Raw genomic sequence first — 24705 nt, 5'->3', positions numbered from 1 at the left:
CTATTCTCCATCCATGTCTGCCCCCCCCTCACAGGTGACTTTATCTTGTGCTGAAAGACCCTGATAAACATAAAAATTATATTTAACCAGAAGTGTAAATAACAATTTCTAAAAGATCTGCTTGATTAGAGTCCCATCTTAAGATTTCAGCCTGGAATACAGGCAGCAGTGTTTCAGGTTCTGTGTCAGTGCGTTTCAGATGAGAATCCATACAGGCCTGGGAGTAGTGATGCCTTACAAGCTGTTCTGAAATGCAAACAGAAGTCAGGAGATGGTACATCAGAGGGTTTCTTTTACCCCTGTATCATGACTTTCTTGTTTTCTTTTGTACTCCTCTAGCGTGAAATAGTGTATTGCCTGGAACACGGTCTCATTTACCGCTGTGCAAACCAGTGTGTGGTGGCACTCTCTGTCTGCAGTGTGGAAATGCCAGACATCATCATAAAGGCACTTCCTGTCTTAATAGTTAAATTAACCCACATTTCTGCTACGGCCAACATGGCAATCCCGCTCTTGGAATTCCTTTCAAGTAAGTTGTAACGTTCTACTTTGGATCTTCTGTAGTTACAAATGTATTGTTTGCACTGCATGTGAGTGTTTTGATTGTGTTAGTCGTATGGAATGAATTGTAAGGGCTTCTTGGGTTTTGGGGATGCCCTTAGGCCATCCTCAAGGCATAAATGTTTGTTCGTCTCTTGATGTTACTGTGTTTCTATTTAAAATGCTTGCACACCATGAAGAAAGAGACAGGCTTTGTGTAGTGCAGCCATGCAGCAATAGGAAATACACAGCTGCTTTTCCCACCTTGCTGCTTATAAATTAAATAGCATAAAATTATACCACAATGGTAACTTGCATGCCAACTGATGACTTAGAAGAAACAGAACGATTCAAGCTAAACTGAACTGTGATACTGAATAGTTTTGTGTTCAGACCTCACCTGCATTGGTTTTCTTCCTCAACTCTTCCAGCTCTTGCAAGGCTGCCACACCTCTACAGGAACTTTGCAGCAGAGCAGTATGCCAGTGTGTTTGCCATCTCCCTGCCATACACAAACCCATCCAAGTAAGTTCATTGCTAATGTGTTTCTTCCTTGCCTGTAAAATTAAGATAATGGGACATGGGGTTTTTTGTACTACTTGGGTCAAAGTTATTTGTGGGATACTGCTCATTCTGGTATTTACAGGCTTTTTCTGAAGAAGGGGCATACTCATCTTGGTTCAAACACCTGTTTTTCTTGAACAGAACTTTTGAGGTTTTTTCTTTATGCTTATAGTAGGTAAAGGAACAGTTCCTTTTCTCAGATTGAGAGTTCTTCAGTTCTGGAATGGCACCATAATGCAGCATTAAACTCTGTGGACATCTTTCTCCTGTTTTAGGTTTAACCAGTACATCGTTTGCCTGGCCCATCATGTGATAGCTATGTGGTTCATTCGGTGTCGCCTTCCCTTCCGAAAGGACTTTGTCCCCTATATCACAAAGGTAATGGACACTACTCAATCAAACAGTACATGATAAAAATGATGACTTAAAAGCTGTTTTGAGAAGTTGAAATGTTCTTTTTGAAGCTAGAAAAATTCTACCTTTCTCTTCTTCAAAACTGTGAGCTCCTGTGTGTTGGCCTGTGGTTGGGGTCTTTCTGCTGCACATCCCAGCTGTTCAGACAGTGATCTGCTTGTCTCCATTGGCAGGGTTTGCGCTCCAATGTCCTCCTTTCCTTTGATGACACACCAGAGAAGGACAGTTTCAGGGCTCGCAGTACAAGCCTGAATGAGAGGCCAAAAAGGTAAATAGTATTTGACTCCATCAGGGTCTTGTGTTCCCTGTTCTAGTGCTCACACCCTCCCTGTATTTTTCTGAAGGGGGATGGGTCTAGTTATCCCAAATCTGGCAGTGCATTTAAGCAAGCAAAGTAAACCTCTTTAGGTCAGGGGGATTGGTAAAAGACATACTTAGGTTGATAAGAAACTGGAATAGACAGTCTGACAGTACATATGAGGGCATCACTGGCTGTTCTGTAAGCCTTTACAGTAAGGGGTGGGGCTTTCGTTGTTAAACTTTAAAAACCATCAGTTCTTTCAGGTTGATGTGTCAGTACAGTGCTACAAGAAGTAAGAGAGAGGGGTAATACCAGAATAGGCTACCACGTTCATATCGATAGCATTAACTTCTGATAATTGATCTGTAACAATGATTTAAGTGATTGCAGAGAAGTTGTTGTGATTCACAACTTGTATAAATCAAGAGTGCCAATGCTGTGTTTTGCTGTAGTGTTATCTGTCAAGACAGTGTACTGAGTGGCAGACAGCTGCCTTAAGTGTATCTGGATGGCCTGATCCTTTTTGTTTTAGTAGTATTATTTTGAACCCATTATGTCAGTTTTAAGCAGAACCTAATGTATTTAGGAGTCAGAATGTGTCTTGCCAGCAGTCTTTCAAAGTAAAGTTTGCCAGGATAGAAGAATATTCCTTGGAAGGCATTCAGGGTTTCTCTAACTTCCTTTTACCTGCAGGGCTTACCTAAATTGGTTCACTTAACTTGCTTCAGTGTTAATGTGCAGTAAGCATACAGTGGCATTTGAACCCTGGGGAAAGTGCCTCTACTTTAACTGCAAGGCTCAATGAGTATCTTGCAATGAAGAAACACCATCCCTGCCCTAATGCTACAGCTATAAACCCTGTTTTGTGTTTCATCTCTCCCATCTCCTCCTCTTTCATTCAGAAACTTGAAAGAGAAGCCTTTTGACACTCGTCTCTCAAATTAGAATTTCAACTAATCTTTCCTCCAAAAACCTGTTAAATTCTACCAGGTTGGAATACTACTGTATCTAAAGGCTTTTGCTAACGCTGCTGGATCACTTTCTGCAGAAATCTGCTAAGGAGTGTGGGCTGTTCAGCAGCCTGAAACACCAGAATGGCAGGTTGCCACTGCCTGTGAATCTGAGCTTGGGTTTTGGCCAAGCAAGAGAGGAAATAAACTTTGAGCAGATATCCGTTTCCTTGCTTGGGAAGCTTGTCTGTTTGGTTTTTGCTCCTTAAGCCCAAAGAATAAGCATTTCTGTGCCCTAGCTGAGGTGCTGGGTGTTCTGAGAGATCAAGATCCCAACAGTTCCCAAGACTGCTGAATGGCATGGTGTTGGTGTTGGTGATTATCTTGGATTGTCTCATGATGTTGGTGTAGGTGATTATCTCAGATTGAGTGTGGGCTTGTGCTCTCTGCAGTCTCCATTTGTCCGTTTTGTGGCCAAAAATGATCCATCAGAGATCACTGGGAGGAGAAGGACAAAGAAATTCTGATTCCTCCAGCCAGCTATCTGAAGCAAAGTAATTCACTGAAAGGAGGATAGATAAATCATGCTCAGAAAGAGCCAGAAGGGTTAAACTAGTATCTGTGTTTTATATATGGAGATGTGAACTGCTGTACCAACTGTGCTGCCCAAACTGGTACTGAGCCAGGCATGCATCACAGCAGTGACTGAAGTGCCTCTTAGATGTCCATTGCTGCCCTCTCCCATGTGTGGTTGGCACCTGGCAGTGTAAAGGTTTAATCTTCCTCTCTGTTCCAGCTGAAAGTCGAGCAGGTCACCTTGAGCTGCCTGCAATGAGATAGACTGTCTGACAGAAAAGCATCATGCAGCCAGCAGCAGCCAAGAGGATGCTGGTGTTCTTGCCCTTCTGCCTGTGCAGTGTGGGGTGGATGAGTCTCCTGTGGGTGGGCTGAGTCTCCCTGGTGTCTCGAGCTGAGCTAAGGGGCATCTCAGACTGGTCCTGGGTGGTTTTGTGGTTCAGGGTGAGAGCTCAGATTCGGGCACAGAGGTAGAGGTGGCTGACGTATCCCTGTGCTAGAAAAAAATGTGCTGCTGCCTGGTGTGGGAGAAGCATGTTAGGATTTTGTCTCTGCAGCAGTTGTCATGTTTTTTAGCTGTGCTGAAACAGGGAGTTGGGGCAGCACCAGAGGTGGTTGAACTGCACAAAACTTCTCAGACTTGAAAAATTTGCATTCAGGTGCTCTTGCCTTTGTTTAACAGCACAGTATTCCAACTATCATTTCAATCAGTTTTTTGTTTTAACTTGTACTAATTTCATTTGTTTTGTAGCACGTTTAAAATCTTGTTTTCAAAATGTGTTTTGTCTTTTTTAATGCTTCCAGCTCTGCTTGTTTGTACGTTTTAATTTTTGTTTTCCTTTTTTGGCATTTGTTTTATTTTCCATCACCCTCCGGGATCCCCCAATATTGACCCTGTGACCTGTGACCTTTCAACCTACATCCCTACAATGATTTCCTCCCTTCCTGTGACCTCTTTTGGGGCTTGGTGCTTCTCCACCTAGTAGTTTAAGACTAGCCAAAAATGCAAAGCAAGGCTTGAATAACTCTCCTCCAGTGAAAGAGCTGAAAGAATCCTCTGCAGTTGATGCCTTCCGATCCCGCAGCATCAGTGTGTCTGAACATGTGGTCCGCAGGTAGAGGCACTTTAAATGGGGAGAATCCAAGAGCAACTCAGCACTTGGAAGTTTTACTGCAAGGGTGGGTGGAAGCAGGGTGGATTTGCATGTGGGATGCTTGCATGACTTTGTTACGCAATGAAAAACTGGCCATAGCCACAGCTAAAGGTTTTGGGAGAGTATCGTGGGTATCCCATGGCTTCCCAACACCGACTACTCACTTGTCATATCACACCCTGTGGTGTGTATGGTTACTTTGCCCTATTCTCTGATGCTTTAGCAACAAAAATTTCTATTTTCAAATTTAAATATGGTGAAGGGGGGAAATCAAATGACCAAAAGCACTAAAAAGGGGAAAAAAAAAGGAAAAAGGTTGCATTCTGTGCAAGTGAGAGTCCTGGTTAAAATCCACTAAAACTTCAGCCTTATAAGCAGCAGCTTGTCCCAGGAAAGGCATTTGTTACTCTGCAAACTTACATACAGGCTCTCCTCCCAAAAGTGAGGAGTACTTCTGGCCTCAGTTTAGGATTTGTTCTTTGAGGCAAAGGGAGCTGATGGCAGTATTCTGGTCTAAAGTATGGTGCCCTGAAAACCTTCAGTTGTTTTCCTGTACAGCAGTGAAATGTATCCTCAGCCCATAAGAAGCTGTTACTTTCATGATGAAAGCAAACAAGCTTTGCTAGCAGACATTGATTTTTCTCATGTGAAAGATGACACAGTTTGTGCTAGTTATTAAAATGTACTTCTGGATCACTTGCTGTGAGTGTTAAACTGTGGGCTATAGCGTGTTGGTTTAAAATCTGAGTATTTGTGCCTTAATCTGTAAGGATTGCTGCCAGTGGACCTTTATTGTTTGTGTTTTTCATTATAGCTGTATGGTATCTGGAGGGAAGATGTTGAAGTGACTGAATTGTGAATTCAGTTCTGGCACTTCATCCTCTGATATCCCCATCAGTCTATTAGTGATTTTCTTCTCCGGTATTTATATGTAAATGGTGGCAAGTAAAAGTTCAGATCATTACCTTTAACAGTGCCAAAGAAGTTGTCATAAAAAAAAATTGGCTGTACCTCAGCTTAGTTTGTATTACAGTGGTGTAAAGGAGTTGTCTTTATAAAATATAGCAGTCTAGCCTGTTACTGCAGTTGTTTTAAACTGCATTGCTAACTTGGGCCATTCGAAGGCAGAGTTGCTCTCTATTCTCGTGCCAATTTCCTGTTCAGAGTGCAATTTTTTTTCTATTTCAAGTTAAATTAGGCTTTGCAGAGCTATTGAATTTGGAGGGGGAATAAAAATCAATGTATGAAAGGGGTGCAACAGAGAAGAAAGCAAACCTCAGGATTATAAAGTCCTGAGTGCCCCATTTTATGGCTCATGGGCAATATGTTGCCTGGGAAACTCTGCAGGTCATGGGATGCTTGCCCTTTCCAATAGATTAGAGGACTCAAAGCATGGTGCTGCTACTTACTATTTGCTTGGTGCATTTGCCCATGGGCCACCCAACATCAGAGAGCACTGGCCTGGCCTGGTCAGTTGACAGACATTTCAGCGTTTCTCAGCCTCTCAAAATAAAATACACTTTCTGCAATGACAATCCACAAACCACAACATGAGGCTGACCCAAAACTACTTTTGACTGTGTCCTGGGATTGATGTCTGGCCACCTCTCTGATCTGGAACGTGCATGTACTGCAAGGTTGTTCTGCATCACTCTTTCGCGTGACAGGGACAAGCGTTTTGCAATGTGATCTGTCAGTTGGAAACATTCTCTTCCAGTCGGATACAAACATCCATCACTAGTTCAAGCCTGGGCTCTGCAGATGAAAATTCAATGGCTCAGGCTGATGACAACTTAAAAAACCTCCACCTGGAACTCACTGAGACCTGTCTGGATATGATGGCTCGATACGTCTTTTCAAACTTCACTGCAGTTCCTAAAAGGTAGGGGTGGGTTGGTGGCCATGGGAGAGCTGGTTTTGTCATGTTTCACTCTTACTAGTGGAAAATTACCATGACACATTTGACATTCTGGCAGGCCCACGCTCTGAAGCTGTTCCTCACAGTTAAAATCAGGCTTGGCTAAATAGGAGGTGAGAGAAGTTAGATGAGCCTTTGTTTCAGCCTTGAACTGTCCAGAAGGAGATGCCATGAAGGCATCCTGTCCGTGAGCAGTGCTGTGCTCCCTGGATAATCAGAGTCTTTGCTACACAACTGAGTGTCATGCCAGCTGGCTTCAAATGGAGGCCATTTACTTTTCTTGCTTGCTCCTCCCAGGAGGAGACACGTAGTGCAGAGAAGGCTCATTCCCTTCTGCTCTGCAGAGTGTGTCCTGTAGTACTACAGTGGGTTGATAGTAAATTCATTCAGCTCATCCCTATCCTGATACAAAATGTGTTGATGACTAGTGGGTACGTGTGAAGAAGGAAAGTGGGCAGGGCCTTCTGTGTAGCTCTGTGAAATAAGCCACTCGTGTCAGCTCTGCGTGTGCAGCCCCAGGGCTGTGCTCATCACAGGTGTCTTCCTAGGTCTCCTGTGGGTGAGTTTCTGTTGGCTGGAGGACGGACAAAGACGTGGCTGGTTGGTAACAAGCTGGTGACCATCACTACAAGTGTTGGAACAGGGACAAGATCCCTGCTTGGCTTAGACTCTGGAGAGCTCCAAAGCAGCACAGAATCCAGGTAAATTTTGCCCCCATTTCTACAGTTTTCTGCCTAACAAAGTCACTTAAACCACTGTTGCAGTGCATCTTTCTAAGTTTTCTGTTAACCAAGAGGAATGTCATTTATCCAGCATGACTGATTCTTCTCTCAATATCACGAATATCTTCTCTTTACACAGCTCAGACCCTGTTTTGCAAGTGAGGCAAACTAAAGAAGCTCCAGCAAAACTGGAATCTCAAGCTGGGCAGCAGGTTTGCAGAAGCTCTCGCAGCAGAGTCCGATCCATGTCTGGTAAATTCCTACCCTGGAGTCTTACTGCCATTTCTGGGTCCATGTTGCAGGCTTAAATGTCTGAGGGCCTAATGAAGAGACCTGTGTCTAAACTAATTAGAGAAATATGGACCTGTCTGGTATTTCATAGTGGGCAGGTAGCAGCAGCTGCTAGCCTCAGGAGGGGTGGTGTTCCTCCTGCTTGGCTCTCCTTGCAGGAAAGCTTTGACCAGTGGTTAAGTGGCAAGCAGCAGCAGCAAGAATCACCTGTGTTTATCTAACCTCATGGTTTATAAGAAGCAGATTCAAGGTGAGGTTCTCTTGGGTTCCCAATATTGTGAGCACAGATGCTAGAGGAGCTTGAAAGATTTATTACTTCTGAGATATTTTTAGTGCTCACTAAGCATGGCTCTCCCTTCTTTTTTGTGCCTGTCTTGCTAGGTGGTCATGCCTTACGTGTCGGTGCCTTAGACAGCTCAGTGTCCCATTTCCCCAGTGGCTCGGCTTCCCAAGGGACACAGAGTCCTCCTGCTCCTGCACCTCGATCAGAGAAGACTAATCCTGCTCCACAGACCCCTCTGCAGAAAGAAAAAGCGAACTTAGCTGCCTATGTCCCACTGCTGACACAGGGATGGGCAGAAATCCTAGTGCGCAGGCCTACAGGTATCTACCTGAGTGTGCTGTGAGCTCTTTTGACTTGCCAAGAAAGTGGAGCCTGGATGAAGAAGAAAACTCCAGACTTAGTTGCAGATGGATCTCTATCTCTTACTGCCTCTTGAAACTGATACATCTGATACTCAATTCTTTGAAATTGCTTCTTTAGTATTTTAAATCTACAAAAGACCTGTGGAAAGATTGAAGCAAGGATTTACATTTCTGTGATAAGCATCGTTACAGAAATAGAGCCAGACAGTATCAACCCTACTTTGCATTTCTGTGCTCTTTCTTGAAAATCTGTGCTGTGTGTTAGCTTCCCGTGCTACATTTCAGATGAATGAGGCATATGGCTAGAGCAGCTGCTGTTAAAGGAGTAGTGACATGTTCAAGGCCAAAATTCTTGGATATTGGTATGTTACACAACATTAACAGGGAGTTACCTGTTTCAACTGAAAGCTGCTCCGTGAGAAAATAACTGACCTGGTATCGTTAATTAAAATACCTGAGTGTTTTGGATGCCTTTTGGGAATCTGCTGTAGTAGTGAGCTACCAAGCATGATTTTTGAAGAGCTTGGGGTGAAGTACAGCATTCTGAGAACTGAAAATAGGAAATTAATCAAGTGCTTCTGCCAGATGTCAGGAAAACTGAGAACTTGGCCTGTTTTGGTTTTTTTTTTACTTGTAAAATCCGGAACAATTTGGGCTTTTTTTTTTGATGTGAGTTGTAAACTTGGTGGAGTAAGGAGTACTTAATACTCTTCCCTAATTTTCTTTTACTAGGTAACACAAGCTGGCTAATGAGCCTGGAGAACCCGCTCAGTCCGTTTTCTTCAGACATTAACAACATGCCCCTGCAAGAGCTCTCTAATGCTCTCATGGCTGCGGAGCGCTTCAAAGAGCACCGGGAAACAGCTCTGTATAAATCACTTTCTGTCCCCTCCTCCAGCCTGGCCACTGGGACAGCCAAACCATCGCTTCTCCAGCGCTCCAACACAGGTGAGAGATACCAGACCAGTAGCGGGTCCAGCATAGCTGGCACTGGCCTGTTTAAAGTCTCTTTGAAGTTACTGCAGATCTTTTGGAACAGCACAGTTAGTGGCATGAGGAATAGCAGTGAGAAGGGGAATCAGTTCTTGCACCTGAAAGTTTTCAGTGAAAAATTCCCTTCCTCCTTCTGATGTTCCATTGGAAAAATACCTCTCTTTCTTAAAGAAAAGAGGAGTAGTGGAGCTTCTTTGGAGGAGTAATGCTTCGTGCTGGCTGTTTCCTGAATGAAAGTGAACAAAGTCATGGATCTTTTCCTTTTACTGCTTATTTGGGATTGATCTGGGCATCCCACGTGTGGATGGATCTTCCCGTGCAGCATTTCCATTTCTGTTTGTCTTCTGAATGGGAGTTTGTCGGGCACTGGGAGCACTGTGTGTTCCTGGGAGAACAGCCTGTTACAAACCTTGCCAGACAGGGTCAAGTAGTTGCCACTGTCTTTCGCAGCATGAGACAGCAGAACGCAGATCCTGTTGGCTGTGGATGTATTCACCTCTTAGGAGGACTGTTTAGCCTTCAGACTGGTGCTTGAATCACTTGAGTTTCTCTTGATGGTTTTATTTTAACACTGTGGCCAGGGCTTTTCCCTGTATTTGCTCTGGTGTTAGCTCACTTCCCAGAGAGCTGCTTGTGTTGGGACGTTAGTGTCGACCAACCTGACAATGCTAGTGCTCAGGTTTGCTTTCAACAGAGCAGGATGTGATTTTAGGCTTTCAGAATGTGTAAGTACAAAATTAGAGTAAAAAGCCAATTATGACCTTTTTAAAAAAAAAAAGAAGAAAAAAAAAGAAGTTAGAATTCCTACCTGGGAACAGTGTTACTGACCTCTAGGAACTGATCAGTTGAAAGAAGCACCCAGCTGAGTGCCACTCCTGTGGCAGTCTGACAAAATCACTTGTTAACATATCTTCTGTGTTAGACTTGCTGGAGCTGATTTGCTGTCAGACTGTCATATGCACGTTGTCCTTCCTCTTTCGAGGCTAAAACAATGTGAATCTTTATCTGTATTTCTGCTCTTCAGACTTTTCTGTGGATGTGAAAAGAACCTTTTGCCAGAAGTGTGTAGCTCAGGAGAAGCTCAGACTGGTTTCCTGCGTGTGCTAGGCTATTGCTAAGGAATTTTCTGTTTCTAAAACTCAGAAAGATGCATTCTTCAAAGAGAGCAGTTTGAGTCTGCATTGTTCGAATGTGTTTATGCCTCCTTATTCATGTTGAGACCTTGTTCCCTTAAAGTATCCCTTTGGCATCTAGTGAGCTTATCCCAGCTTGTTCTTTCCTTTGTTTTTATTTATTTATTTATTTTAAAATAGGCTCTTGGTTACATTTTAAACTCTGTGCTTTTTAATTTTTTTATTTTTTTTTTTCATATAGTCTCTCCTTCCTTTTGATGTAGCTGCTCACTTGATTTCCCTTTGCAGTGGCCTCTTTCTCTTCCATGTACCAGTCCAGTTGTCAAGGGAAGTTGCACAGGAGCATATCCTGGGCAGGTATATTTATATATCTTTAAGGAAAAAAAAAAAAAAAAAAAAAGTATTGCCATAGAAGAACACCTCTGATTCATAGCAAATGTATCATCATACTTCATTTTCCCCTTCCATGTCTCCTGTCTGTACCCAGTCTCATTACTCTCAACAAATGGGATCTTGACTAGCATGAAGAAGTCCAAGCCAGATCCAACATTTGCAAGTGTGGACAGTTTCTTAAAGCAGCTTTAGTTGTAGCTGGGGTGGATTGTGAGTTGTGAGGCACACTGTTAAATGAGCTGTCAAAATGTCTGAGCAGCTTGATTAATTGAATTACTTATTTACAGCTTTGTTTTACAATTGGCCTTGTGTTCTGCTGAAGGTGAAATCTCCCACTTGTGAGAACAGCGTAGGACACTATGGGATGTGCTACCCTGAAATGAAGTCCCAGGCTGCTCAGCCTGCATCAATCTGTCCAAATTGGATGCAGATAAGATAAAAGGAGCCAATATATACGTCTGATACGTATGCAAGTTTGATCTGGTTAAAAGTTTTTTGAATAAAAAAAAGGAGACATACATTTCAGGGGAAAACCTGCTCAATCCTGGGGTTTGGAGGCTCCTGTAAAATCTTTCTCCACTTCAGCAAAACCGACTTTGTTATTAAATGAAGTGGGGATCAAATTGCATACCTTCTGAGCACAACACCTGCATTGCTTTGATAATCTGCAATGCTTTGTGATTTTTTAATTAGAGGGTTGAAATGTCTTTCTGCCTTCTTTCCTTCACTGGAAAATTCTCTGTTGAGCAGCAGGGTATTTGGAGCTGCTGGCTGTTGCTGCCACAGGCCTCTCAAAGCAACGCAAAGATGCTGCAGTGAAGTATTTTCCTGTACTTCTCTTCTCTGCCTATACCATTCTCTTCCCACTTAAAGAATAATTAGTGTGTGCTCACAGTATTTAAAACCACCAGCGATCTTGGCAGTAGTGCAAGAGGTAGGGAAGCTTGGAAACACTGGATATATGCAGGTGTGTTCTGGCTTGGACAGCTAACCAGATCAGCACGTTGTTTTGGGTTTTGTTGGTTTTTTTTTTTGGTTTGTTTTTATGTTTGTTTGGGTTTTTTTTAGAAGGTATGTGTGTGCAATGCTAACTCTTAATTGCTTCTTTGAAATAACTTTGGTCCTGCGAGCTGAAATCAATCCAGGAAAAAAGCTGCTTTAGTGATTTTTTTATTTTTATTTTTATTTTTTTAATTTTGCTGATTTTCTTTATTTTTCTGTATGTGCAAATATATTTTTATTTTACTTTGGAAAACAAATCTTGGCCTTTCAGATTGGTCTTCCAGTCCCTTGTGTGCGTAATGGGAAGCCTCCTGTTCTCCAGCCTTTTCCTCAGGACAAAAAAAGCAAGGCCAAGAGGAGCCTTTGGTCAGACTCATCCCTGTGGTCAGGGTCACTGCCTGGAGTAGAGACAACGTTAAGCACTGTGATAACCTCCTCCACTGTAGGCAGGGCTTCCAAGGAGCTTTCTTGTCAGCGTGGTTCCATTAACCATTTGTCAGATCAGATGCCACGTGCAGGTTTCCAAGTATTGCTGCAGTGCATGTATTGCTACTCTTGTACTCTCTTGTCCTTTCATACATATCTAGGGCTGAATTGTTTTGTTTCTACTGAGACATACTAGGAAAGCTGCCAAACTGCAAGTAAATGGCTCCTGGTGAAATTTCTTGCCTCCTTCTAGGCCACTACAAGGCACAGGAGCGTTGCATTTCAGTACAAGAAAAGCTTACTTTTTGGCACACTTGTGTAGAACTGATGTCTTCATTGCCTGGGTAACGATGAACTTTTAATGCTAGTCTTGTACTTCCTTACATCTCTGTAGTTCCTGTCTGTCCTGATAACCAGCATTGGTGTACAAGGTCCCATTTCCTCATTCTGTCCCCTGCTTGTCCATCGGTAACAATTGGAAACAACGGCACTTACTGTGACCAAAGCAGCCGCAGCCCTTTGCTCTGAGGGTAAGGTGATCCGTTACTCTAATACAAAAGGGGAACCAGGAGCAAGTCTGACATGACAAGAAATCAAAGACCCAGAGCACTCATTCAATGTGGCCTTCCACTGAAATCCCATAGGGAAAAGGCTGGTACTTCAGAGGAGAGGATGGGGGCCTTGCCGGTCTGTGCCTCTCTACAGACTTCAGTGCTTCTGCCTTGTGTCTCGGTAGAGTCGGCGGTGGTGCTGGAGGAAGGGAGCCCGTCTGAAATGGAGCTAAAGGAAACTGAATCCCCAATCGAGTCTCCAGAGAGCGAGGACATTGAGACTTCGTGTTCTGAACAAGTCCTAAGTGAGGAAAGGTTTGGTAAATCCCAGGAGTCTTACAGCAGGGTAAGCAGAAACAGGTTAACCAGTTCTACAATAGGACATCCATATGAGGAACGGCTGAGGGAGCTGGGGGTGTTCAGCCTGGAGAAGAGGAGGCTGAGGGGAGACCTTATCATCACCTACAACTACCTGAAGGGAGGTTGTAGAGAGGTGGGCAATGGTCTCTTCAGCCAGGGGACAGGAGATAGAACAAGGGGAAATGGCATGAAGCTGTGCCAGGGCAGGTTTAGATTGGATATTAGAAACAAATTTTTTACTGAAAGAGCTGTCAGGGCCTGGAACAGGCTGCCCAGGGAGGGGGTTGAGTCACCTTCCCTGGATATGTTCAAAAAAAGGGTTGATGAGGTACTTAGGGATCTGGTTTAGCATAGGATGGGAATAGTTGGACTCGATGATCTTCAAAGGTCTCTTCCAACCTTGTGATTCTGTGACAGCCCCATCTTAACACGCGGGAGAATTGTCTGTGCTCAGAGGAGTCCCCCTTGGCACGCTCCAAAAGCACTCACTAGTGATACCAAAATGCACGTGCAGTGCTGGTTGGGCATGGGGATGCCTTGGGAGGGGCTGTGTGCAGAGCAGCAGCAGTAAATGCCTGCTCTGCATTGCTTTGGGCTCGGCACCTTTCTGCTCATCTCTCAGGGTGTCAGCGTTACTGCTGTCAGCTTTTATTTTACATATCAAGAAAACTGTTCATCTTTGTTTCTCCTTCTTTAAGTCCTCCTCAACCTCCAGCCAAGAAGAAAAATCTCTGAAGTCAGAAGATCTGGTGGAGGGTGGAATTCCCATTGGGAGAGTCCTACCATCAGAGGACGGCCGAACGCTGGAGGAGCTTTCCTTCCAGCCATCTCAGCCGCTCAGCAAGTCCAGTTCTTCCCCTGAGCTACAGACGCTGCAGGAGGTCCTCAAAGATGCCAATGGCAGAGAAGTAACAAGGAGGCTGAGCACAGAAGTGAAATCCAAGTCCCAGTCTGGGAACCTGGAAGGGGAAGTGCTGGGCAGTTGGCTGGCCAAGGGGGAAGACGCCAGAGCGACTGGGTCAGGCGGGTTGGATGGCACCGGTCCTGTCACCTCTCCTCGCTCCCCTTCTGGGCACCGGCCCCGAGGTTACACCATCTCTGACTCAGCCCCATCAAGGAGAGGAAAAAGGATTGAGAGAGATGCCTTCAAGAGCAGAACAGCAGCCTCCAATGCTGAGAAAGTACCTGGAATAAACCCAAGGTGGGTGGAGGGGCTTCTCTGAAGGTGGAGATGATGAGTTCAGAATTGCTGCAGCCATGGCTGGATTTGTTCAAAGTGGTCTGCTGGTTTTGTGGGCTCTACAAAACAGTATCTGATTAAAAAGAAAGATTAATTACCTGCTTTTTATGAGCTAATATAGACATGTTGAACCTGCTACCACCACATTAACTTTGTGATTTAGGAAACAGGTCTCTTAAATGGTGAAAGAAGGAGATAGTTTCCTCATGCTCTTAATCTATGCCAATTTAGGGTCCAAATACGTGTGTGGCTTGAATGCAGGTTACCTGGGGTTAATTTTGCCATGGACAGAGTGAAGAAATTTAATGTGCAAAATACTAAGAAGGAGGAAAAGAAGGGGCTTTAAGAGTTGCTATTTGAACTTTAGGTATCGGTAATTGCCCAAAATTGCATTATGAGACAGTCTTCATCTCATTGAGGGCAGATAAAACGCAAATGTCTGTATCATTGATCTTCTAGCCTAGAAAAGCCCCCTGTAGCTGGGAGGCAGGAGGGCTTTCCTACTCCCCCAGCCTGTGTAAAGGTTGGCTTTTGAATGGGGAACATGTGCAGCTGCTGCTGCTTGACATAACCGGTGCTTTTTGTGACAGGCAGCTATTACAAACTGCAGGTAGTCCGGGTGCCTGAAATGTCTCTAGAAGATGACTAATAATACTCTGTTAGCATTTTAATTCCTCCTCTTTTTTTTCTTCTGCACATAATGTTCTTACATATAACAGATCAAAATTGACTACATTTTTATGATAACAGGACTTTTTCCCCTTCTGTCCCTTAGCTTTGTGTTTTTACAGTTGTACCACTCCCCCTTCTTTGGTGATGAGAACAACAAGCCCCTTCTCTTGCCAAATGAGGTAGGCAAGGATTATTTTTTTTACAAAATAAGTTGTTGTAGTGTATTTTTCTAACATAATCACCTTTTTTGAACATAAATGATAGGAATGAACGTCCAGCTCAGATGGTATGATTTAAAGGTGGTTCATACCAGCAGTGCTACAGGTTTTCTGTACCCCCATCCTGGTGGCTCCAGTTTTATGGGTCTGGATTGAATTTGAGCTATTGGGAGATTTTGCTGGTAGGATGAAAACCGAGCGTTAGGTGATATTGGCAGAATGTCACTAGACAAACCTCTCAGCCCTCCAGATAATTGGGAATGGCCAAGAAGCTTTCTGTGGTTACATGAGAAATTAATCATAAATGTCCTGGAGAAGTAGTGCTGGAATGGGATTGTTATGGACCAAGTGCCATACACCTCCCAGTGACAGCTTCCCCTCACTTCTGGTCTGGGGAATCCGGCAGTAGGGAGACTGGATCAGATGAGGTGATGCCTTGTACTAAAAATGTTCTGTGGAGCAAGAGACATGATAATTTTTCATGCCTGGAGCCTAAATGATGATACAGTGTAATTTGTTGTGGCAAGTGCACCTAACCCGTGCAGTTTGCCAGATGAGTTCCATCTGAAGTGTAAAACAGGGGAGGTGTGGTGACAGATGCCATGCAGTGCTGCTGTCTGCCTTGGAGTGATGGTGCACCGTGCCCTTGCAGAACAGAGTAGGGCAGCTTTTGGCAGGGAAGACACTAGTGAAGGACAGGAGTCTGTGCTTATGTTGGGCTCTCGTCCCAAAGGGGTTTTAGGGAGGGCAGTGGGGGTGTGTGATGAGGTTTTGGTTTGTTGGGTTTGGTTTTTTTTAAAGATGTGACCCATGTTTTGATTGCAGACCTTTGAAAGATCAGTACAGCTCCTGGATCAAATTCCTTCTTACGACACACACAAGATTGCAGTGCTCTACGTTGGGGAAGGCCAGGTGAGTTGTGTGCAGGTGCATTAATCCTTCCAGGTTACACCTCAGCTGGAGGCCAGGCACCACTACTCCAGCTGACATCTGTCCTGCTCCTGCAGTAGCCTTGCTTTGCCTTAGTTTCTTGCAGTAAATCCCAGTGTTCCTGCTGAAGCCCTTCTGGGAAGGTGATAACCCAATTGCTGGGGCCGATTGGGTGCTCTTGGCATTCAGCATGGCACCCCCTGTTCTTCTTTCCTAGAGCAACAATGAAATTGCAATTCTGTCAAATGAACACGGATCCTATCGCTACACAGAGTTCCTGACAGGGTTAGGGAAGCTCATTGAGCTCAAAGACTGTCAGCCAGATAAAATCTACCTTGGTGGCCTGGACGTGTGTGGGGAGGACGGGCAGTTCACCTACTGTTGGCACGATGACATTATGCAAGGTAAGGAGGCTCCAGAAGTTGGGAGGATGCTCTTTTCTCATCTTAAGACTCACCTGCCTTCCCAAAACTGTTTCCTTTCCAGGGATGTAGTAAACATGAGCTGGGGCTCTGTTCTCCCCCCCGTTCTCTCTCTGGTATCTCTGCAAACCATATGTTAAAGTTTGGGAGAGGTGCTTACCCAGCTTATTTTAAAAAAATAAATAAAATCATAGCACTTTTAAAATAGTCTGCTCTACTAAAGGCTGGTGTGGTTTGGTGTAGAGGTTCCTAGAATAAGCTATTTGTTCTTGAGCTGTTATGAATGCTGCTAATGAGGGTAGTGTGTACGTGTCAAAGCTTTGCTAATTATTTCTCTAAAGAACAGTATTGAAGGCAGAAGGGTTGTCATTACTGTGGTCGTTGCTAATTGAACTGCAGTATTACTCAGCTCCTGCAGCACCAGGCGGTGCAAGATGTCATCCAGGATCCAGCAAACTGTGGTGACCTTCCCAAATCTCACAGCTCTGTGCATCCCAGTCATCTTACTTTCAGTATGATGGTCAGTGGAGCAGCTGCAGGTTGCTCACTGCAGCCCCATGGAGCTCACTTAGGGAAGTCCTGGTTTAAGCTATCTAACCCTTCCTCCTCCAACCAGATTCTACTCTCTGGTCACCGAAAAAACACCCAGCAGCACTTCTGCAGGGCAGAACCTAAGAACTGCCAAGAGCAGAGCTTTCAGAGGCTGCCTTTTCCCTGGCCACTGCACACCATGCTCCATGGAGCACAGCGGGACCGGATTCAGCACAAGTGGGGACAAACCTCTTGAAGGGAGCACAACTTTGTTTTATTATTCTGGTGCTGGTCCTACTTTGTTTTCCAGCAAGTGGTGCACATTGCCCATTGGTGCTTGCAGCACTGCTTACCCAGGCCAGCCTCAGGGTTCTTCTGTTTCCCCTGCAGCCATTTTCCACATCGCCACTCTGATGCCTACGAAGGATTTGGATAAATATCGCTGCGACAAGAAAAGGCACCTGGGCAATGATTTTGTTTCTATTGTTTACAATGATTCTGGAGAAGACTTCAAACTGGGAACAATAAAGGTACGAGATTTACTTGTGGGAGTGTTACAGGAAGTCGTGTGGCTGTGTGCAGAACTTTAGTCTGACCTGCATTGTCTTAGCAAACAGCATTGAGATCATGAATGGAGGTTGTTTGCCTTGGGGTTAGGCTGTGGCGTCACGATGGCTGCCACTGAAATGTGTGTGACTGTTTTATTGTTCTCTCATTTAGGGTCAGTTCAATTTTGTGCATGTTATCATCACACCACTTGACTATGACTGTAACCTGGTGACGCTGCAGTGCCGGAAAGGTAGGAATCCCTCCAGCCCCAAGCTTGGAAACTGGTCATGGCTCAGTTACAGAACTGAGATTGTGTGATACAATTCCTCAGGTTTATCTTACCTCTCTCTCTAGTTACTGGCAGCGTTTGGCTTGTCCTTACCTGTCTTAAAAGATGATTTTTTTTTCCTTCCTTTGCCATGAAGACATGGAGGGACTCGTAGACACCAGTGTTGCCAAGATCATCTCTGATAAGAACCTGCCCTTTGTGGCCCGTCAGATGGCCTTGCATGCTAACGTGAGTACCCCTGGGCTCCCTGCCAGGGATCTGCCCAGCTGGCAGCTGCACAGCACGTAACCCCACAGCTCAGTCCCCCCACAGCAGGAGGGGGAGAGAATTGGAAGAGTAAAAGTGAGAAACTCGTGGGTTGGGATGGACTCAGTTTAACAGGTAAAGCAAAAGCCAGACAAGTGCTCCATTCCCCAGGGCCCTGGGCAGGCAGGAGTGCAGCCATCCCCGGGCAGCAGGGCTCCATCACCCCTAACAGGGACTTGGGAAGGCAAATGCCAGCACTCCCAATGTCCCTCCCTCCCTTCTCCCTCCCCCCTCTTTGTATGCTGAGCTTGATGCCACGCGGGCTGGGACATCCCTTTGGTCACTGGGGTCAGTGGTCCCGGCTGTGTCCCCTCCCAACTGCTTGTGCACCCCCAGGTACTCACTGGTGGGGTGGGGTGAGGAGCAGCAAAGGCCTCAGCTCTGTGTCAGCCCAGCTCCACAGGAACTAAACCAGCCCTGTGTCACCAGCACCACTTTCTGTGCAAATCCAAAACACGGCCCCACACCAGCTCCTATGAACTCTACCCCAGCCAAAGCCAGTACACTCCTTGAGATCTTCTTTCTGTTTGTGTCTTGGTCCTTCCCCAGCTTTCAAGGAAATGAGCAGGGCTTGCTAAAGCAAATAAACAAGTTTTCTGCTTCAGCTGTTGCTGTCAACTTTTAAGTCAGAGTTAGCATGTGAGCAGTTCTGAGAGCTGCATTGCAGATGCTGTCAAACTGTTCTGAAACCCTCTATTGTTTTTATTGTTGTGGTTATGTTAATGTGCCTCCTCTCTGTCCCTGCTTCTCCCCACTCTTCCCAAACTAGATGGCTTCCCAGGTTCATCATAGTCGATCAAACCCTACTGACACCTACCCATCCAAATGGATTGCGAGGCTACGTCATATCAAGAGGCTGAGGCACCGGGTGAGTGGAGAGCTGTCTGTTCGAAGTGTCTGGAGCAGGGCTGTACCTTAGAGCATCATTACAAACCAGACGTCTAAAATCAGCTATCAGAGCTTGCTGAATAGCAGGAATATGTGTGCAAAGGGTAGAATCCAGCTCTTGTGGGAATGGAGAGTGTGGTGACGCAGATTGGGACTTGTCAGCTTCCAGAGAGCTTCCCTGGCAGCAAGGGGTTTGGGAACCCTCATCTGCACGCAGTGCTAGGAATGGCAGGACAAGCTGTCTGAGTAACCTGTCCCAAATGGAGAGGGGGGATAAGGGTTTCAGAGAGAAGGGAGCTCATCGGTTCTCGTTTGATTTTCAGCTACGTGAAGAAACTCAGTACCAGACTCCTGGCCTTCCCCTCCAGATGCATCCATCCGCTCCGACAAAGCCCCCTCCCCAGATCCCTCAGGACCCTCCACCCACCTACGAGACTGGACAGAGGAAGCGGCTTATCTCCTCGGTGGATGACTTCACGGAATTCGTCTAGTTCCCAGTGGGTGGGTGTGTCTGTTCTGGGATGGACGAGGCAGTGGGGGGTGTTGGACCTGTGTGCTGAGGAGTGGCTGTGGCGGGCGCGGCGCGGCTGTGCCGCTTGCATGGGGACTGGCATTGAACCCTATGGGAAGCTCCACCGTCTCGCTGTCTCCGCTGCTGTCTGATGAGGATGCTCTATCCCCAGCAGATGCTCTGAGAGAGGACAAGCTCTAAACGGGGTTCAGGTTGATTTCCTTTAAGCTATTTCAAGGCTTCCATCACCAGTGGGAACTTGGTTGCAGAACCTTTCTTTGGACTCCTTCCACACCAACGTCTGGGGGAAGCAGACACTTCCACAGTATGACATTCTGCAGTTCATCACCAAGTTGGAAGGTACAGGAATTGTGGGAATTTTGACAACTTTATTTGGAATGAAATATAAAGTACTGAAAATCCAGTCGCTATTTCTAAGCACCCTGGAATCCCGGCTCCTCTCCAGGTCTCGGTGCCTCTCAATACTTGAACTCTTCAGGCTCTCAGACTTGTTCTGCTGCCAGCTCTGGTAGGAGTTAATTTGGGCTCTCAAGTGACCTGCCAAACACGCTGCTTAAATTCCCAAGGACTTGTCTCCATTTTGAGAGGTTCACAGCAAACCCTCCCGTGTTCTGCAGCAATGATTTTGCTACCAGAAGTATTGCAAAGCAGGGAGGTGGACACCACAGAGCAGCAGAACAACTGAGAGCAGGGCTACGAATTGCTTGGATGAAGAGTCTGACCCGCCGAGCCTGCTGCAGGGATGTAGCCTGACACCAGACTTGGCTTCTAGGCTCAGCTGCAGAATTTCCACTGGTTGCAGCGATGCTGGGGATAACTCCTGTCCTCTGTGCACCCGGTAAATCCCTTTTTGAAAGACTCTTGACACGTCTTGGGGCATCACCTCAGGGTGAGTTTTGCCTGTTGCACTAACGCCTAGGGACAGTCTTTCCTCCCGGGACTGCGGCAGCGAGTGGCCCTTTGGGTGCACACGCCTAAGGTGGAACGGGATGATGTAGCCCATCTTCTGGTAAGATGGTCACCAGACACTACACTACCAGACTGGGAGAAACCAAGTAAGCTGGACGATACTGTGAGTACTTTTATCTCCTGCTGTGTCAGTACACGGGGCGCTTTGTGGTAAGGGGGTGACAGCGGCGCCCTGGCAGGGGAGATCAAGACAAGTGCAATCTGCACACAGAACTGTGAAGTGACAGGAGAGGGGACAGAAGTGATGCTACTGGCTTGTGCAGGGCTGTTTGGGAACTCTAAGTGTACGTTGTGAGTGTTTATATGAGTTGTGAAGGAAATAAACTATTTGTACGGACAGTGGCTTCTTGCTGGCCTGGGGAGAGTCAGACTGCGCTTCGGAACCGGGTAGATTCCTCCCTCCTTTCCCCTCCGTGCTCTGAGCTCTGAGTCTCCTTTACATTGACTGCAGACCCATCAATGGCAACCTGATGTCATTAATTACAGCCCAGAGCTGCCCGAATAGGCTGGCTGATATAACAAGGTGTCTTGTGATGTGTAGGAGACCTGAATTTCAATTCCAGTCAGGGTTGATGTTAATGGTGGGCACACAGGACAGCAGGAATGTCTCTGGACTGGCCCTGGCTAGTGCTGCTTTGCCTCTGGGCCTTTGGTGGGCTTTGGTTGGTAGTGGGAGTGGGCTGGAGTAGCACAAAAGCACAGGAGCCAAGCTGTAGCAGTCAGCTTTTATTTGACCTTGTCATTTTTTAAGAAACAATCCCCACAGTTACAAAATACGGTAGTTTTGTTCTCTGTGAAACGCTGACCAGACAGTAACACTTGGCATATTGGTCACAATCAGCTGTTCTCTTTAAAAAAAAACAACAAGTACTTGTAGAAAAGTCCTTCTCTCTCCCTTTTAAACTATTGGGTGGGGGGTTATTTCATTTAAGCAGCTTGATACTGTTGCATTTTTGTGAGACTTAAGACAATAAATAAGAAACCATCTGTGGTGACTACAAACACAGAAATATACATTCAGGAGTAGGTATGGGCTAGGGCTGTGGGTCAGGTTTGTTGCTGTTGAGGGTGTAACTCTGTGAGTAGTAACTGGCTGCAGCTGAGTGCACGGACACGCTGTACCTCAGCTGGGACAGCCAGGGAACCCTGTGAGCGTTGCTATAGCTGGCACGAAGAAAAGCTGTGATGAGAACTACGGCTGCCTGAAAGCTGTGAGCGGTGCCCACCCAGCACAGGGGCCCTTGCAGAGGTGTTTGGCTTCTCAAGAAACAACTGTGGGTTCCAGAGCTGCTCTCCGTACTTCAAGCGAAGGGAAGAAGTAGGACAGTTGTCTTAGATCCTGTTTCTGCTCCTCTTTGATTAGAAGAAGCGCTTGGTAAGTCACACACTCAAGTCACACTCACACACATGCAGAGCAAGCAGGGCAAGGAACAGGCGCTTGGGAACAGAAATCCTGGTGGAGCATCCATGTTGGAGCTGCTCCCTGCCTCCCTTTAGCTTATAAAGGCTGCTGGGAGCAGCCAGTCCCGGCTCACTGCTGCCTCTTGCCTCATCTCTCCCACACTTAACTCCTAAATGAGGATACTGGGGGCAGGGGGAGAGGCCTGAAGGGGGTTCTTGACCTGAACGCTTTGGCTCTTGAAGATGCCAGAGATTTCCAAGTTCCACTTGGTTCCTGTTGGCACTGAACGCTGGGGCTGTTCCCACTGTTCAGTCCCAGCCTCCAGCCCCCAGCACTGCCAGCAGCTCTGCGCTGGGGCTGAGGGGGATGCCGGTACCCTCAGGGGCAGGGTGGCTGATCTGTGCCTCTCACTACACTGCGGGAAGAAAGGGACACTAGTGGCTCTCCACCCAATTGAGAACCCAAACTGAGGAGGAGCTGGTGGCCCTCCCAGCAGCACACAAAAGCTAGTGCTCTCACTACCCCTCCTCTCCCACGGCTCTGCTGCCCAAAGGCATTCCTGGGTGCTTACGCAGCCGTGGTCGATGAGCAACTCACTCATGTTTTTGCAGGCAGTTGCTGTTTATGCAACTAAATACTTCGGTGCTTTTCCTTCTGAGGCACAGCCAGAGCCAGAAACTGTGAATTTAAGGACAGAAGTAGAACAGAGTTTCACCCAGGGCCTGTGCTTATCTCACCGGACAGGATTGTGCTTTAGGACTGTGGCCTTCCTGGCCCCAAGGAGGATGCTCCAGAGGGGCGATGAGCTCAGCAGCCAGACGTGGCTGCAGCCATATGCCCAGTGCAGTTACCAGGGCTGCAGTGCCTCATCCCAGGTATCCTGATGCATCTCAACAGCTGCTTGTTTTACAGCTGTAGGGGTTTCTGGCCCCAGCTTGCAGCCACCTGCACCTGCAATGTACCTGCCACCAAAAAAAGTCATCATGGGCTGCTTGGGTAAGTAAACAGATCCAAAAACATACAAGGTCCCCAGTTTCAAATCTCTGGCTTGTTTTAGATACCAGAAGAGTCCTGGAGCAGATGGAGCTCTTTGCAGACGTGACAACTCACTTCTGCCCAATGCAGAAACTTCACCAACATCAGGCAGCTGAGCCAGCCTGGCCCCACCCCGGGCTCCTCTGTCCTCTGTGGACCTTGGTGCTGGTTCTGCCCACTCCAGGCATCTGCTGCCACCGAGCTGGAACCCTCCAACTACTGCTACTTGTCTGTCATCTCCTCTTCTCCCTGCCTTTCCTTCCCATTATGAAAGCTTTGTGGTTACTGGCGTTAGTTTTCTCCGCTCTGCACTCAACTTCCCTCTGTGCACTCTGCTCTTTCAACAACCTCTCTGGTCACCAACCCCCATCTCGTGTCAAGCTCTAGCACACGTGTTTTCTCCTACCACATCCTTCTGCAACCTTTCCACAGTGTTTGTCCTTCCTATCTGTCCATCAAAGGTCCCACAGCCATCACAAAGAGCACACCTGCATCCTCCTTCTGTCACCCATAAGGAGCTAAGGAAGTACATGGGCAGCTGGACCAAACTCTTCTCTAAAAGCACCTAATGCAGCACAGCAGAAGTGCTGGGAGCTGGCTGGGGGCTCAGGAGGCGATGGGATTAGCAAGTGTCTCTGCCCAGAAAGCTCTCCTCACCAGGACAAGGAAGGATGCTTCCAGAACCACCTGTATCCAAGGCAAGACGCAGTCTAACCCCAGGCACCCTGCCTAAGCCTGCTGCCTGAATTGCCTTCAGCCTTCACGTTTCCAAAGCGTGGAGCAGGTTCTGGGGCCACACCAACACTCTCACACTGCTGGGGGTCCCCTTCCCTGGCCATGCTCCGCTCCACCTGCGGCGACTGGCCCCAAGCCAGCCCAGCCAAACCTCGGCTGGGAGGAGAGCACACGCACCACACGCACACAGACACCGAATCCTTTATATACACGGGACATTCCCAGGAAGAAGCACTTAATACATCCTTTAAATAACTCTGACAATAGTATTCTGTCTCCTATCTACATGTTTCAAACACGTTACCGATGCTATGAAAATATAGCAAACATACAAAAATATATACATTTAGAAAAAAAACACCAAACCAACCCATATAAATTACTTACAATATACATAACGTGAAATGGGAATGATGAAGTGAACGCAGGCCCTGGGGAGGCTTCAGCCTCTGCTCAGCACCCCCACGCTGTGAGCAAGGGGGTGCCCCATGGCACAGCCCCTCCCTGGCCGGGCACAGCGAGCACAGACCAGCTGTAGCCCAGCGCACGGCCAGTCCCAGGGAGCTGTGGGGGTGGCAGGGCTGAGAGTTGGGGGGGACACACTGACAAAAGCTCCATCAGGGGCTTCACCCGCCTCCCCCAGCACCTTTGTGCTTCTCGGAGGGAAGATACTAGGAGGAACCAGCGTGGCTGCTGAGGGGGGCTGCGTTCACTTCATCAGCGCTCGCTCATTTCAGTTTATGATTTAAACAAACAAAAAATACTGCTCTTGTGATATATTATCCCGTTCTTGTTAGCTCGCTTGTGTCATTGTTAGCCGAGGAAAGCGTTGTTTAAAGTGCTGGGCAGTACATACCAACAAGTAAACCAAAAAAAAAAATACATATACTTAGGTCAATACATTCCTTGGGTTAGAAAAGCCAAGCGGTCAGCAGCGCCCGCACCCTGCGGGCCACCACGCAGGGGGCAAGCACTTGGGGTAGGGGGTTGGGGAACAGGGGGTGGGTGGGGAGCGCAGCGAAGCCAGCACGTTGGCACCCCCACGCTCAGAGAC

At 46.7% G+C, this 24705-nt stretch overlaps 1 protein-coding gene across 1 annotated transcript in view; it reads left to right on the top strand.

Moving 5' to 3' along the window:
- The window catches only part of TSC2 (TSC complex subunit 2), a gene marked incomplete at its 5' end in the record, with an annotated part of 32765 nt that extends 11947 nt beyond the window's left edge, over nucleotides 1-20818 (top strand). Inside the window, 21 exons of the mRNA XM_084270925.1 lie at nucleotides 340-529; nucleotides 972-1065; nucleotides 1380-1482; nucleotides 1692-1786; nucleotides 4332-4460; nucleotides 6217-6381; nucleotides 6966-7118; nucleotides 7279-7391; nucleotides 7812-8033; nucleotides 8808-9023; nucleotides 10490-10558; nucleotides 12759-12919; nucleotides 13632-14134; nucleotides 14949-15024; nucleotides 15889-15975; nucleotides 16211-16397; nucleotides 17337-17476; nucleotides 17667-17745; nucleotides 17921-18012; nucleotides 18860-18958; nucleotides 19302-20818. Coding sequence (XP_084127051.1) covers nucleotides 340-529; nucleotides 972-1065; nucleotides 1380-1482; nucleotides 1692-1786; nucleotides 4332-4460; nucleotides 6217-6381; nucleotides 6966-7118; nucleotides 7279-7391; nucleotides 7812-8033; nucleotides 8808-9023; nucleotides 10490-10558; nucleotides 12759-12919; nucleotides 13632-14134; nucleotides 14949-15024; nucleotides 15889-15975; nucleotides 16211-16397; nucleotides 17337-17476; nucleotides 17667-17745; nucleotides 17921-18012; nucleotides 18860-18958; nucleotides 19302-19469 — 3141 coding nt within the window. The 3' untranslated portion in view covers nucleotides 19470-20818. The remainder of the gene's footprint in view (nucleotides 1-339; nucleotides 530-971; nucleotides 1066-1379; nucleotides 1483-1691; nucleotides 1787-4331; nucleotides 4461-6216; nucleotides 6382-6965; nucleotides 7119-7278; nucleotides 7392-7811; nucleotides 8034-8807; nucleotides 9024-10489; nucleotides 10559-12758; nucleotides 12920-13631; nucleotides 14135-14948; nucleotides 15025-15888; nucleotides 15976-16210; nucleotides 16398-17336; nucleotides 17477-17666; nucleotides 17746-17920; nucleotides 18013-18859; nucleotides 18959-19301) is intronic.
- Between the last annotated feature and the right edge of the window lie 3887 nt (nucleotides 20819-24705).

The sequence above is a fragment of the Gallinula chloropus genome, assembly GCF_964237585.1.
Source record: "Gallinula chloropus genome assembly, chromosome: 15".
NCBI classification, from domain to species: Eukaryota; Metazoa; Chordata; class Aves; order Gruiformes; family Rallidae; genus Gallinula; species Gallinula chloropus.
The sequence above is the reverse complement of the archived record's forward strand: the minus strand, read 5'-3'. Positions and strand labels throughout refer to the sequence as shown.